The 16,459-nt window shown below is 37.7% G+C and overlaps 1 protein-coding gene across 2 annotated transcripts in view; it reads left to right on the top strand.

Annotated features, from left to right (window-relative positions):
- Window positions 1-9,390, top strand: part of LRRC8C (leucine rich repeat containing 8 VRAC subunit C) — a 110,327-nt gene extending 100,937 nt beyond the window's left edge. For both annotated transcript variants that reach the window (XM_017498343.2, XM_017498342.2), the window contains exon 3: window positions 6,275-9,390. In XM_017498343.2, coding sequence (XP_017353832.1) covers window positions 6,275-8,548 — 2,274 coding nt within the window. In that variant the 3' untranslated portion in view covers window positions 8,549-9,390. The remainder of the gene's footprint in view (window positions 1-6,274) is intronic.
- Window positions 9,391-16,459: the final 7,069 nt, after the last annotated feature.

Raw genomic sequence — 16,459 nt, 5'->3', positions numbered from 1 at the left:
AAAAAAAAAAAAAAAAAAGATAAAGTTTATTGTGAAAGACAAGCACAAATTTGAGCACTTACCACACTAGTGACTGATTTAGTTGTCTCACTCCTGTGAAGGGCGTTTTGTTCTTATCAATATGCCAAACAACAACTGACACATAGTAGATACTGCTCCAGAATGATTGACTTTTCCTGAGGCATACTCAGAATTCAGTATTTATGTTCTACATGTCTGGCATGTAAAAGATAAGTTGCCTTTGTTTATCTGTTCTTTGTTATTTCAGGCAGTTTCTCTGAAGCTAAGTGGTTTTATTTTATTTTAACCTCAGCCCCTTGATGTCTCATTCATGCAAATGTGGTACCTTTTCAACTGGTTTTCAAAGGTGGGTTCTGCTTTTCACTTCCATACTTCTCTGGCAACTGCCTAAATAAGCGTCATCCTGATGTGTCTTAATGATTCTAACAAAGGACTAAGATTAGAATAACATCCCCAAAGACGTATCTTACAAAAATGTAGCCATAAATATTATGACTTAAAATAGTGAAAATTTCTATTAAAAGGCCCTAATTTAACATTGGCCATTCAAGGTATTTCAGTATGCAATAAAATATGCTCATACCTGATTTAAAATGCATCTCTAAGGCCAGGCGCAGTGGCTCACACCTGTAATCCCAGCACTTTGGGAGGCCAAGGTGGGTGGATCACCTGAGGTCAAGAGTTCGAGACCAGCCTGACCAGCATGGTGAAACCCCATCTCTGATAAAAACACAAAAAATTAGCTGAGTATGGTGGCAGGCATCTGTAATCCCAACTACTTGGGGGGCTGAGGCAGGAGAATTGCTTGAACCCAGGAGGCGGAGGTTGCAGTGATCCGAGATCGTGCATTCACACTCCAGCTTGGGCAACAGAGTGAGATCTCTGTCTCAAAAAAAAAAAAAAAGCGTCTCTAAATTTGACAGTTAAATTTTAAATATTTGATTTCTCTTCCTAGATTCAAATAGCATTTTCAGGCAGGTTTGGGTGGGTTGTTTCTTTTTTTACGGAACCTTGAATTTTGGCCTATGTTGCTCTTGAAACTTCTCCCCTCCTCCACAGAAAGCAAAAGCAAGAAATTCCGTTTATTTCATTGATCTTAGAATTGAGGAAGAATCTTCAGGATCCTCTTTCATATTTTCAAAAATAGCTGTTGTGTGTTCTCAACATGATGATTTGCAGATCAGAATTGAAGAATCAAATTTTAGTGAATCCAACCAATTATTGCAACCTTTGGGTTTTTTTCCAAAAATACTCCGTAGATATTATCACAGTCATGGAAGAAGTTTATGTGTACATTTTTTTCTCCAGGGACTTTAACTGGGAAGCCTTGAGGATTATTTTATGCTCCTGGATGTTAGTTGTTCCTAAGGATCCAGAGGATATTGGGTCAAACTCCAGTCTAATGCTCCCAGGCAAGTTCCTGGAAGGATTAGGTTCCCATGGTCCCAGATTCTGCTTTCATGAAAATAATTTAGATTAGAGATTTTTACCTATCCCAGGCAAACTCTGTACAACTTTGATCCCAGCATGAAATTTGCTGTGATTTCTACAAAATGCATTCATAAAAGGTATGTTTGGGGGGGTGGTGTGTGTGTAGCATATTTTACTAAAGGTTTGAGAAAGATTGAAAGGTATTTGTATGTCAAAATAGAAATAATGAGCATATATTCCAGCCACCTGCTGCGTGGCTTGACCTAATTTCTTCTTCTGTTCTAGCCTGTCTATGCTCTCCTGATTCACCTCCTCCTTCTTCTTCTAAGCCTGTTCACTCCAATGTAAAGTAGGTAGTTTAGCTGTCTCCTTGTACCTTAGTTTAATCTGACCCTTACTTTCAGTGTCTCATTCTTTTCTGTGTCTCTCTCCTCCTCCTTCACTTAGGCATTTTTCTTACCATAAATCATTTTATTCTAAGAATACTCAGAATTCTCATAGCAGCTTTTAGAATATTAACTTTTCTCACTTTGATGCTTTTTTGGATCGGGTTCTCTTGTTCATTTTGATTTTTTTTCTTCACCTCTCCTCCTCAATTTCTTCCCCCTTTTTCTCTCCCTCTTCCTACATAAAGATACCATTTAGCTCTGTTCTCAAGCCTTTTTTCCCCAAAGACAGGTTGTCCTTGAAAGAAAATGGTAGAATTCCTCCCGTGGTGCTGTGTGTGGATGATCTGCTGGTGATGAACTGAGCCTCAGGGCTTTGTAGTAGGGGATTGTGTTGGGTACTTTCTCCCTGCCCATACTCCAACCACTCTTTCCTCATCCTGCACCAACGGCCTGAAACCCTACAATTATTCTTTTGAAATTTGTTTTGCAGCCTCTCTTTAAGGCTTGTTTTGCACCCTGATCTTTAAACTATTGGGGAAAGAAAAAGAGATGTGAAGTATAGGTCTGACTAGGCAGACTTCTCAAAAGGATAGGAAAGATAAAACAAAAACTTCCAAATTCTCACAGGCTGCTGTTACAAAGATATGGCAAAAACACCATTTAACCTTTTTTAAAAAAAAATAAAAATTTTTTAAAAGGCTGCCTGCCTTTTTTTTTTCTTATTTTTCTCTTAGAAAATACTGATCCTTTTCCCAGTTCTTCCCAACATTGCAGTACTCAGAAATTCAGTTTCTATTTAACATGGAAGGTAACTTCCTCTCTCTTGTAGCTATTTCACTGTTTAAATCTTCATGCTGTTTACTGCTGGACCTCCTAAGCTGGCTATTTCTTTTTTGTAGTCCTGGGTTTGACAGCCAGCCCTCACATTCTTTTTGAATTCTACTCAGAGCTGCCTCTGTGCAGGAGTCTTGTTGTGATATGTTCCCTCAGCAACATGAGATGCTACTGCTCTTAGTGACTAAATTGCAGTATTTTTTTTCCTACTCAAGGCTCATTTCTGGATGATTAACAGCTTTTGGAAAATAGATTGCTGTCTTTATTCTTCTGATATTTGAGTAGGCACACTTCAAAAAATATCTTTATGAAGGAATGAAAGAGAAATATGAAGTTAGAAGAGTGAAAGGTACATCTGGAGATTGCCTGTGGTGTAAGCCTCCTGCGCTGGGCTATTCCCTACAAAGCCGTCCTGCAGAAGCTAGGTGAAATGAGAAGAATGTAGGGAGTGTGGAAGAACACTAGGCTGGAAAGATAAGACAGGTTTAAATTCCTGTTCTGCCATTTCCTAGCTGCATGCACTTGTGTAGGTCACTGAAGTTTTCTGAAACTTGGTCAGTTTCTTCTGTAGAAGGGAGAGAATGTGACCTACTTCTCCAGCATGGCAGATTCCAGCCAATTAGATGTTTTTGTGCAAAGTATAAGAACGCAGTTGCACTGTGTGGACATAGCCCCAGGTGCACACAGCTGAGTGAGAGGTGTACAAGCTAGATTTCAGCCTATGCTTGCCCTTCACCTGGGCACCCTGGTACAGTGCATAACATAAAATCCTATACAGCAGCCAAGCTCCTTAAGTACACCATCTTCTTCTATTAGGAGCAAGCCTGGGAGAGGGGTCAGGCAGGGGTACAGAAATGGGGCCCACTTGGTTGCTTAGCAGGGACTTAGCACCTTAAGAAGACACCTCCCTTTTTACCTTCTGTTTAATCATGCTTTTGCACAGATTCCTGTGTATTTTCATCATATCATTAACAATGTCATATTAACATCAGTTCAAGGGTGTCACTCTTGAAGAACGTGCTCAAGGAAGCACATTCCTTTTCCAGGTGATTTCTGGCCCCTTCCCTCTGCCTACTTCCCAGGTTGTTGGAGCATTAAATGAGACCATGAACAGGAAAGAATCTGGAACATGATCCCAAGCCCTGAATTTCATAGTCGTTTCTCTTTTATGTTTCTTGAAGATAGTCTAGCATTTGTCTAGGCTTTTTCCTGGTTTTTTTTTTATTTTTATTCTAGGTGTTTCCAAAGTATAGTGCTCGAATCCCAAGAAATATGATGGATGCTCCATTGAGATGTGAAATAAAAGTGAAAACTTTTATCTATATCTTAAATTTGAAATAAATTAGCTTTTTGAATATTTGTCATATTGATTGATATGGATATGCAGTAATTATAAGAAGACATAAACGCAGTGGGTGGACATACTCAACATTTTTCCCTAGGGAATAGAAATGTTTGAAGACCATAGCTGAACTCTCATAGCTCTGTAGCCACCAAACCCTCCGAATGCAATCACATTTGTCGTTCTGCCCTGCATTCTTTTGATTTAAATAGTAAGTAGTTGCCCCCTGCTTTATCTTCCAAGATAGAACTTTATAAATCTTATGGTGAAACCTCCTCTCTTCCCGTAGCCTCATTTCTTATTATCTGCATAGGACATGGGAAGCAGTAAGCCTTTTCTGTAAAAGGTGACTTGCTTGTGCAAAGTAATTTGTTAAGATAAAGTCAAATTAGGATCCTTTTGGTTTAATCCTAGACATTCAGGAAAATAAGAATGTAGGCTCTGGGTCTAGGTAATTCTAAGTTAGATGACGCAGGCAAGTTACTTCACCTGAGCCCATGCTTCAGTCTCCTCTTCTATAAAATGGAAATAATAAGAGTACTCTCATCTGATTGAGATAGCAGTTAACAGAATTAATGCTCATGACGTTGTGAAAAGACAGTCAGTTGCACATTAAGCACAACAGAAGTTTGCTGCTGTCATCACTGTAATCAACATCTTCATCTGCTTCCATAGAAGAGGTGTCCTGCACACCCAGACTGATACAACCCTGAAGTATAAGGACTGTTGGCAGTTTTGGATTCATTCCCTTTCTCAGCAAATATACACTGGTTGTCTTCCATGTACCAGGCACTTTACTAAGTGTTGGGGGCTTCACTCTGTCGTCAGCCTCATGATTCTATATGGTGTGCTGCTAGTTCCCTTGTCACCAGCTTGTGGTCACCTTACACTATAGCAGACCACTTTACGGCAGGTTCAGTTTCTACGCCTGTAATCAAGATAAGGGACTTTGATGTTGCAAAATCACTAAGCGCCGCTGTTGCAGAATCACTAAACATTGTGGATTTTCAGCCATTTGACATTTTAAGACACAAATAGACTTTCCCTGTGTTATTAATTCCACATGTCATTGCTGAATACTCTTTGGTTATTCTTCCTTTGAATTGTCAACGTTTTCTTCATAGAGTTCCACTTACATGCGCCTCCTGGGGATGATTGCTCTAGGTTGATTCAGTGTGTATTCCTTATCTTCAAAAAGGATGCATTCATTCTGTCTTTCCCAAATTGCAGTTTTTTGAGTCTGCTGGACATTCTTACAGCTTAATATTCTTTTCAACAAACTGAAACATTTGTAGAGAGATGGTCATTCTCAATGTAACATTTTTTGTGAAAAGCTAGCAAATCTAGACAATTTTACTGTTGAACACTTCTGTATTTTCTTCTCTCTCTCTGGAGTGGTTTTTATAAAAGCTTAGTAAAATTCCCATTATATTAAATTCATTTATATTCATCTATACATATAGTCTAGACTATGGGTAGAAAAAGAAAGGGAAAACAATACAGATAGGAATTTCTTTCATAGTTCCCCCTTTTTAATCTTTCTGCTTCTCATACACAGACTGATGAAATCCTTGGGGACATCTAACTAAAGACTGGATCTGAGAAGGTGATATACGTCCCAGAATGATGACTGATTCTTCCAGAATCCAGTGAGAGAATTGCTAATTTTTTTTTTTTTTGAAACAAAGTTTCACTCTTGTCGCTCATGCTACAGCACAATGGCACAATCTTGGCTCACTGTAACCTCCACCTCCGGCGTTCAAGCAATTCTCCTGCCTCAGCCTCCCAAGTACCTGGGATTACAGGCATCCGCCACCACACCCAGCTAATTTTTTTAATTTTAGTAGAGACAGGGTTTTACCATGTTGCCTGGGCTGGTTTTGAACTCCTGACATCAGGTGATCCACCTGCCTCGGCCTCCCAAAGTACTTAGATTACAGGCTTGAACCACCATGGCTGGCTGCTAATTTTTTAAAAAACACATGAATATTCCCTAAATATTTATTTTCTTATGGGTCATTCTTATGTGAAAAACCACTGTTTTATGTTATAACTTAGACATGATGAACAAAGTCAGATACTTCATTTTTCCAATGTATGAGCTAAGAATAAAATCTTCGTGCTGAAATTGAACATTGTATTCTCCAGGCAGAGGAAATGGACATTTATTGGATGTTATTGCTGCCTTCTTTGCAGTAATGACATTATGAAAGCTCTTTGAGTAATATAATTTGGAAATATTATTTCTGTGTTTCAGGTCATGCAAGACAAGATAATCTGCCTTCCGAAAAGAGTGCAGCCTGCTCAAAACCACTCTTCCCTTTCGAATGCCTCTCAAGCAGTTGCCAGTACCACCCCACTGCCTCCACCTAAACCATCTCCTGCTAACCCCATCACTGTGGAAATGAAAGGACTGAAGACGGATCTGGACCTTCAGCAGTACAGCTTTATAAACCAGATGTGTTACGAGCGAGCCCTCCACTGGTATGCCAAGTATTTCCCTTACCTGGTCCTCATCCATACCCTGGTCTTTATGCTCTGCAGTAATTTTTGGTTCAAATTCCCTGGCTCCAGCTCCAAAATAGAACATTTCATCTCCATTCTGGGGAAGTGTTTTGACTCTCCTTGGACAACACGAGCTTTATCTGAAGTGTCTGGGGAGGATTCAGAAGAAAAGGACAACAGGAAGAACAACATGAACAGGTCCAACACCATCCAGTCTGGTCCAGAAGGCAGCCTGGTCAACTCTCAGTCTTTAAAGTCCATTCCTGAGAAGTTTGTGGTTGACAAATCTACTGCAGGGGCTCTGGATAAAAAGGAAGGTGAGCAGGCAAAGGCCTTATTTGAGAAGGTGAAGAAGTTCAGGCTGCATGTGGAAGAAGGCGATATTCTATATGCCATGTATGTTCGCCAGACTGTGCTTAAGGTTATCAAATTCCTAATCATCATTGCATATAATAGTGCTCTGGTTTCCAAGGTCCAGTTTACAGTGGACTGTAATGTGGACATTCAGGACATGACTGGATATAAAAACTTCTCTTGCAATCATACCATGGCACACTTGTTCTCAAAACTCTCCTTTTGCTATCTGTGCTTTGTTAGTATCTATGGATTGACATGCCTTTATACCTTATACTGGCTGTTTTACCGTTCTCTACGGGAATATTCCTTTGAGTATGTCCGGCAGGAGACTGGAATTGATGATATTCCAGATGTGAAAAATGACTTTGCTTTTATGCTTCACATGATCGATCAGTATGACCCTCTTTATTCCAAGAGATTTGCAGTGTTCCTGTCTGAAGTCAGTGAAAACAAATTAAAGCAGCTGAACTTAAATAATGAATGGACTCCCGATAAACTGAGACAGAAGCTACAGACAAATGCCCATAATCGACTGGAATTGCCTCTTATCATGCTCTCTGGCCTTCCAGACACTGTTTTTGAAATCACAGAGTTGCAGTCTCTAAAACTTGAAATCATTAAGAACGTAATGATACCAGCCACCATTGCACAGCTAGACAATCTTCAGGAACTCTCTCTACACCAATGCTCTGTCAAAATCCACAGTGCAGCTCTCTCTTTCCTGAAGGAAAACCTCAAGGTCTTGAGCGTCAAGTTTGATGACATGAGGGAGCTCCCCCCCTGGATGTATGGACTCCGAAATCTGGAAGAACTGTACCTGGTTGGCTCTTTAAGTCATGATATCTCCAAAAATGTCACCCTTGAGTCTCTGCGGGATCTCAAAAGCCTTAAAATTCTCTCGATCAAAAGCAATGTTTCCAAAATCCCTCAGGCAGTTGTTGATGTTTCCAGCCATCTCCAGAAGATGTGCATACATAATGATGGCACCAAGCTGGTGATGCTCAACAACTTAAAGAAGATGACCAATCTAACAGAGCTGGAGCTCGTCCACTGTGACCTGGAGCGTATTCCTCATGCTGTGTTCAGCCTACTCAGCCTCCAGGAATTGGACCTGAAGGAAAACAATCTGAAATCTATAGAAGAAATCGTTAGCTTTCAGCACTTGAGAAAGTTGACAGTGCTAAAACTGTGGCATAACAGCATCACCTACATCCCAGAGCATATAAAGAAACTCACCAGCCTGGAACGCCTGTCCTTTAGTCACAATAAGATAGAGGTACTGCCTTCCCACCTCTTCCTATGCAACAAGATCCGATACTTGGACTTATCCTACAATGACATTCGATTTATCCCACCTGAAATCGGAGTTCTACAAAGTTTACAGTATTTTTCCATCACGTGTAACAAAGTGGAAAGCCTTCCAGATGAACTCTACTTCTGCAAGAAACTTAAAACTCTGAAGATTGGGAAAAACAGCCTATCTGTACTTTCACCGAAAATTGGAAATTTACTATTTCTTTCCTACTTAGATGTAAAAGGCAATCACTTTGAAATCCTCCCTCCTGAACTGGGCGACTGTCGGGCTCTGAAGCGAGCTGGTTTAGTTGTGGAAGATGCTCTGTTTGAAACTCTGCCTTCCGATGTCCGGGAGCAAATGAAAACAGAGTAACTTATTTTTTGTTAAAATTTGACTGAAACACGCTTCTACCAAATACAGTGTGAATAATTAGGTAGTGTTAATGGCTTTCCTATTTTTTTTTTTCCTTTTCACACAAAACAAAATGTACACAAAGATTGAGTAAGGAATATGTATTTTTAATAAAAATTTAATTGTATTTTTTCAATATTAATATTTTAAAGTTTTATTTGTCTTGAAACACAATGTATCTGTTATCTACTGACAGAAAGAGATGGTTCCATTTGTTGTGGGTTTTTTTTGTTTGTTTTCGTTTTTTAGTTCATTCTTGTGGAAAGGAGGGAATTATAAGTTGCATGCTTTTTGACACTTTTTAAATAGAGGAAGATATTTTGCCAAGGCCATTTTTAACTTGTTTACACCTGTACAGGGTCCTTATTTTTGTTTTCATTGTGTGTGTATCAAGAAATCTGTGCTAGTTATTTTAATACCAGCTGCCTTCTCCATTGGCCAAGACCTTCATTCAGTGGAACTTCACATAAGTGCATTGTCACGTATTGTCAGAGTATTTTAAATGTTCCCCTGCCTCCAACAAAACCCAAAAGTGTATTATTTCACATACCTTGCCGTTATCATTATCCTTAGACAAGGTTTTTGTGAGTGAAGAAAATAATCTTTAGTGGTTGATATGTTTGAATTGGTCATTTATCATTTAACTTACTTGCATTTTACCAACATTTTTAAAATATTTAAAACCTAAATATGGAGGCTCTTCCCACCTTAATCTCAATACTGCAATGTAGTACTGGTGAACAACCTTAGAAAACCTAGATTTATTTTAATATTCTTGTAGGTAATTAAATTTAAAGATTATAGAATTAGAAGCTTGGTTTTTGAGTAATTTAATCAACTTTTATATCTTGATATGTGGCTGCATCAGATGGGAAAAAATTTACTAAAGCACCCTGTTAAAGAGCTGGTGTCCTCCAGGGAGGCCCTCTCCTTTTCTCAGCACAGTGTGGCAGTGGTAATCTATTCACATTTTGCCTGTTGAACAAAATAATCCACTTATAGATACAGTCAGCCTTCCGTACTTGCGGGTTCTGCATCTATGGATTCAACCAACTGTGGATGGAAAATATTCAAAAAGAAAGTTGTGTCTGTACTGAATATGTACAGACTTTTTTACTTGTGATTATTCCCTAAACAATACCATGTAACAACTATTTAAATAGCATTTACATTGTTCTAGGTATTATAAGTTACCTAGAGATGATTTTAAGTATATGCGAGGATGGGCATAGGTTATATGCAATTACTACACCATTTTATATCAAGGATTTGGGCATCCTCAGATTTTGGTATCCGAGGGCATCTTGGAATCAATTCCCCGTGATACTAAGGGATGACCGGATGTGGATCGATTTCCCTCAAGCCTGCCCTTGCTGTGAATACTAGTGCTACAGGCACAGGAACTCTATCTGCTCTCTGGCTTAAAATATGTATCTCGTCGAAAATTGTTTGTTAAAGTGTGAATAAATTGCTAAGTTGTTGTTGCTTAGCAATAATTTTTGCCTGACCATCAGCAGAGCTTTTATTCGCCTTTGTACTTAAAATCCAACATAGCATGGGCTCTTGGGCAAAATATTTCACTGACTATTAAGCATGTAGAACAGGAAAATGAAATACACTATTTGTACCCTTGATGCAGAACCAGAACTACCGATTATGAGAACTTTGTTATATGTACCAAATTCACATTGACCATTTTCTGAGCTGTAAACTGATTTAAGTAAGTTTTGTGACTTAACAATGAAAGAAAGTAGAAAGATGCTTTGGGTTTTCGAAATGTTGTTTTAAAAAATTGCTCCTTGGGTGAATTTACCCATTGCTACTTTGAGTTGTATACAAAAGCCTATGATGAGAATTGCTCCTCAGAAATGTGTGCCTAAGTTGTGTTTTAAGCTTTACAATACATGGTGGGCTGAAGCATTAGAGAAAGAGATTCTTGGCCAGGCATGGTGGCTCACGCCTGTAACCAGTACTTTGGGAGGCCGAGGCGGGCGGATCACGAGGTCAGGAAATCGAGATCATCCTGGCCAACATGGTTAAATCCCGTCTCTACTAAAAATACAAAAAAAAATTAGCTGGGTGTGGTGGTGCATGCCTGTAGTCCCAGCTACTCGGGAGGCTGAGGCAGGAGAATTGCCTGAACCTAGGAGACCGAGATTGCAGTGAGCAGAGATCGCGCCACTGTAGTACAGCCTGGGTGACAGTGCAAGACTCCATCTCAAAAAAAAAAAAAAAAAAGGGAAAGAGATTATTTTCATTTGTTTAATAATCTAATCATACAGACCAAAGTGCTTTAAGTTTCTGCTCTATGTTAATGTTTTAGAATGCTTATTTTGCTAATTTATTCAGACCTGTAATTGAAATAGTATGTTTAGAATAATAACATGATTATAGTTCTTGTATGATAAAGCATTCAATTTTAGAATATTGTTGGAATCCTGAGTTTGAACAATGTGTTGTATTTAGAAACATAGCCCTGTTTTTTGTTTTGTCTTTTTTTGAGACAGAGTCCCGCTCTGTCACCCAGGCTGGAGTGCAATGGCGCAATCTTGGCTCCCTGTAACCTCCGACTCCTGGGTTTAAGCAATTCTCTTGCCTCAGCCTCCCGAGTAGCTGGGATTACAGGTGACCGCCACAACACCCGGCTAATTTTTTATATATTTTTAGTAGAGATGTGGTTTCTCCATGTTGGCCAGCCTGGTCTCAAACTCCTGATCTCAGGTGATCCGTCTGCCTCAGCCTCCCAAAGTGCTGGGATTACAGGTGTGAGGCACCACGCCCAGCCCTATCTGTTTTAAACAAATAATTTATTGGCAGATTGTCCATGGTTGAGCATAACAAAAACACCTTGTTGAAAGACAAGCTTAGGTAACTGCTGGCAAAACACTGGGTGCACTATTTTTCTGGATAAAATTTATACTTACTTTCTATATTACCCTTCAAAAGGGATCTCTTCAGGTTAAAAATCACGTTTATGCTGAAGTCTTTATTTGGGGGTTAACTAAAAATCTCATATGGGTTCATAACTGAAGTTACTAATAATTTATTTTTATCACTTGTAAAAATTTGCTCAAAATTTCAAAAAATATTGATTTGTTTTTTAATGATTTTGCAGGCTGACCTCCAACCTAAATTTTGATAACATCCAGTAAGTCAGTATAGTTCTATGACTTCATGTTTTAACTAAGAAGGAAAATTCATAGATATTCCTATTAGCTTTTATAAAACTTCAAAAGTCGCAAACTTAAGTTTGAGTCTAAATTTTCTGACACTGGCCCTTTTTAATATTGTAAGTTTTTGTTCACTTTCTTAAGTAAAAAGCATTTAATTACTATTTAGCCTTTAAATGGGAAACTCAGGTAATGAACTGCTGACTTTTCTAAAGTTCTTTAACTGATCATTTCACTATAGAGGGATATTTACCTAATCACTTTCTGTATTTTACAAGTGCTCTTTCTAAAAAGGAATTACTATTATAGCTCTGTTTCCCCAATCTCTATAGGATTCATGAAAAATTGCTTTGTATAAATATAAAAGCACCATATGTGTTCTTATCTCCTATGGCTGCTTGAAGCTCATGATGGATAAGCCTTTTGGTCAGTTTTAATTGTTAAGTACAGAACAAACAATTGTTTGGTGATGGTCAGGTTGAAAGAGAGCATATAAGTATATCCCAGTGGAACTCACCAAAGAAGACCACACCTCAGAAACTACTGCATTTTCTTGTTTTGTGTTGGGTTTGATTTGCTTTTGTTTTGAATACCAGCTCTTTTAATATAAAGATTCTTGGTACAGTGAAATCTCGTATTTTAGGGGTTATTCTTCACCCACCTCTTCCCCTGCCATTGTATTTCCCAGCCATTTCAAGGAGTTTTAACAATTTACATTGCATATTATGCAGTAGGTACTGCTTTTTCAGAAAGGCTTGGAAAACATACCTGCTATAAGTAATTTGTTCAGATGTAGCCATTTACCTGGCTCTCAAGTCGTCTTTGTGGAGAGGGTCTTTGACAAAAATCTTCTTTGTTTGCTTGGGATAAGTGAAGTCCAAATTCTTACAATATGCTATTCAGGATTTCTGATATTTAAAAAGAGAAGACAAAATCTTTATATCTCTTATTGACTCTTTCCTCAAGAAGGGTTGTGCTATTATTTATTTTTATTTTCTATTATAAGAAAAGTCCATCCTTTAAGTAGTTTTTTTTTTACCCTCTAATTTCATACCAAATACCTGATCAATGGAAATGATATATTTATTTAAGCAGCAGACATTCCTGATCCATCATATGAAAAGTGCCAGCAATAATTAGTTGGGAACAGATAAGATCAATTTCAATATAATTCCATTTTGTTTTTAGATACTAAATTAAGATTCAGTTAACATTCTCCTATGAATTCTGAATGTGATAATGTGATTCAAACAGTCGTATTTTTAGTAGGATCTTAGTAACTCAGGATAGCATTCCATACTAACCTCAAGTTAGCAAAACAAATTAGCAAAACAGCTTGGTTGTCAGTGAGGAGGCTGCCTAAAAGATCAAGAAGATTTTCTCTTTTCTTTCTATTTAGAAACATTGCAAGAAAACTTGGATAGTCTTCATCAGACCTGCCATGATTTTTTGAGATTTAGGCCTCAGTGACATGCTACTGGAAGTTTCCTGCCAGCCTTCCAAACTAAGCATCCACTCTTCCATCTTCCCGAAGTCACTCACCAATAAAGGTAGCATCTTTAAGTTCATTTTTGAGAGGTAAAGGAGGGTCTCTCCCTGCCCAAAGGAATTTTTTTTTTATCAGAATACCTTGAAAAGTGGATATATAAATTTGGAAAACTTAATTTCTTGACCGTGTTCAATAACAGTTTCTATGCATGGTTTTTAATGTGATGTAAATGTGTTTCTTCACTCCCCCCACCTCATTCTGCCTCTTTAATGAATATTTTTATTGGAGTTCAAACTCCATGCCTTATGTGCTCACTCAGTTTTCTTTTTGACCCTGTTTACTCTGTCTGTATGTATTCAGATTGCGTCAAATGCTGGCAAAACCTCTAAAACAGTCAAGAAAATGCTTGAAAGTTGATTTGTCATAGTGCAAATTCATGATAAAATGTCTTAATGTTATTTGGATATGTAGTACATAGAAACAGAAAAATAAAGTAGTTTTTTGTAACTTAAAATAGAGATTTGTCCCTTTCTTACTCATTTTTAGGAATCATGTTTATCGTTTGCATTTCTTAAACTATTACTAAGGCTCCCTTTTCTCTGCAGGAAGTAAGCTGCATGCATTCTTTCACTTTGTGTTGAGCTAGTTTCTGTAATTGTGACTAATTATTTCCTTCCTTAATTCACTCTACTGTATCTACCTAAGGTGCCCCTGGAGTTTCATTTGAGTAATTAGTGCCTTAATATGTAATCTGGAGTGCAATTTCTGTGCATTTGCCAGATCAGATTGTACATTGGCTGTCCAGCTCAGCTTTCAGTAAATAGTCTTATAGTAATGACTGTGATTACTTAAAGGTATCAGAATGATGCTGCACAGCAAGGAGGCCTCCCCTAATTAACCACATTCACTCCAGGTTTAGGGAAGCCCTCTACAAGGAAACTTTGTGACCTCTTATGCATAAGAAATGATGGGTAATTTTCAAAGCTAAATTTTCACTTTACATATATTTTAATAGTGTTTATTTTATTGCTAATCAGCCGTCTGGAGAAGAATTGTTTGAGATAAGGAAGGGTGGTGAGTGTGATGGGGGAGGCTATGTAAATGTGAGTAGCAGAAATTAGAAGAGATAGTGTGAGAGCTCTGGAGAAATTCTGGAATGCAATAGATTAGAGACATCTGGCGATTTCAGTGCAATCTGCACATATAGAAAAAAAACTCTGCCCACTGCCATTCTCCACCGTCCTATCTTCTAGTCTTTTCATTTATATAGAGTATTGAGATAAACTCTGAAAATTTTAAATTGATTCAGTTATTAGTTGTTATTAGCTAGTAACATAAGTGTTTTGTTTGGGTGAAGTGAATGCATAGAAAGGAAGCCATTGAAGTTCATTTGAGACTCAGTGGAGCATTTACACTGTCAGAGCACAAGGCCCACATATTTCTGAATGTAACTTTGAACCTCATCCTGAATATTCAAGTAGGAAAAAAGTGAAAGCTGTTCATTAGATACATAATTTTGTGTAAGTATGGATATTTGAATGCAGACTATACTGTAGATTTCACATTTAAACATATCTGAACACATTTCAGTCCAAATAAATAGTTATATGATCAGGCATATCATAAGTGATAGAATATTTTCAGTTTGAATATTTTGCATAAAAGATACAAGGTAGGCAATAATATTATCAAACATGTAAACCAAATTGGCCATTCTGATTATTCAGGGATTCAGGGATTTTTCTGTTATAAAGTTTGAGAACAAGTAGAAAATGGGCTTTCTCCTTATTTTTTAATCCTTTACAGAATTAATTTTATTTCAACTTGAGTTACATCTAGACTTCTTCCATTAAAAAAAAAATACTGTTTGGTTCAATTCTTATCAGGTAACAGACATCTCAGGAAAAGTGAAAGAAAAGAGGCAACCTCTAAGTTTTACATTTTTTATCTCCTCCACAGTTCTTATAATTAAAAAAAAAAAAAAAAAACTCCCCAGAAGTGATGCTGATATGGCAAAAAATATATAGCATTTCTTCACTTTGGATTGGGAAGGTTCTTGGGATTTCATGGTAATTTAATATAGACTATGTGTGACAATTTTGTTAAAATCATACTCTAATATTCGGACAGCTTTGGACATCTTAAGATGACTTAGTCCAAGAATAATGAAAACCTGTGCAAAAATGTGAAGAGGTACTCCCTATGCATTTGAGCAGTAAATGTCCATAAGCTTATGAGTTCTGTTCATGTCTATTGAGCTGTATGAATAAATTATATTTTAGTAATTTAAATTTCTTTATGAAAATTAGTTTTCAGAGTTGCCACTCTCAACAAAATTCTAAAAGGCTATGTACGACAATGATCTCTAAATAAAAACCAAGTTTTATTTCATGGGTACATGGCTTTTCTGTGACCCTTTCCAACAGGAAGTCAGTTTGTTCAAAATTAGAAGACTGTTTTTTCTTAACTCTCCCCAGTTGTAGCCTCTGGTGGTGTGACTCATAGACTTCCCTGGTAATCACACTTTGAACCTTAACAATAAGAGCATGCTAACAGATTTAGTAGTTTTATGCATCTAGAAACAAAGACAGGATGTTGACAGCCTTTAGTGATGAAGTATTTAAAATAAATTCATACTTGTAAAATTGAAAACTAGAGATTCAGCTTTAGTAAAAACAATGTAATCTAAACATTTAGCTACGTAAATATTTTCTTAAGTCCAGATAACCTCTCAAAGAAACTGATTTCGTCCGGTGAGGTGGTGCCTATAGTCCCAGCTACTCGGGGGGCTGAGGTGGGAGGATCGCTTGAGCCCAGGAGTTCTGGGCTGTAGTGCGCTATGTCGATCGGGTGTCTGCACCAAGTTCAGCATCAATATGGTGACAACCCCATTTCTTAAAAAAAAAGAAAACAAGAAAAGAAACTGATTTCATGTCAAATGGGAAATACAAAGAATGTCAGATTAAACACATGGTTTATATTAAATAAGGCTGTCATTTGTTGGGAGGTAAGGGGAGAATGGAGCTTAGAAAGCAGCCTCCTGATAAAGGGTGTTTAACACACTTTCTATAATTTAGGATGATTTGTTGCCCTTCAAATCCTACCAACTTTAAAATAATCAAATCTCAAGCACAGCAAACCAGCTAGGTAATTATTTCCGGGTAACTTTCCCTAACTCAGAAACTGCTAATGACTACTAAGTGCTTCAGTTAT

The sequence above is a fragment of the Cebus imitator genome, unplaced genomic scaffold (genome assembly GCF_001604975.1).
Source record: "Cebus imitator isolate Cc_AM_T3 unplaced genomic scaffold, Cebus_imitator-1.0 Scaffold240, whole genome shotgun sequence".
NCBI classification, from domain to species: Eukaryota; Metazoa; Chordata; class Mammalia; order Primates; family Cebidae; genus Cebus; species Cebus imitator.
The sequence above is the reverse complement of the archived record's forward strand: the minus strand, read 5'-3'. Positions and strand labels throughout refer to the sequence as shown.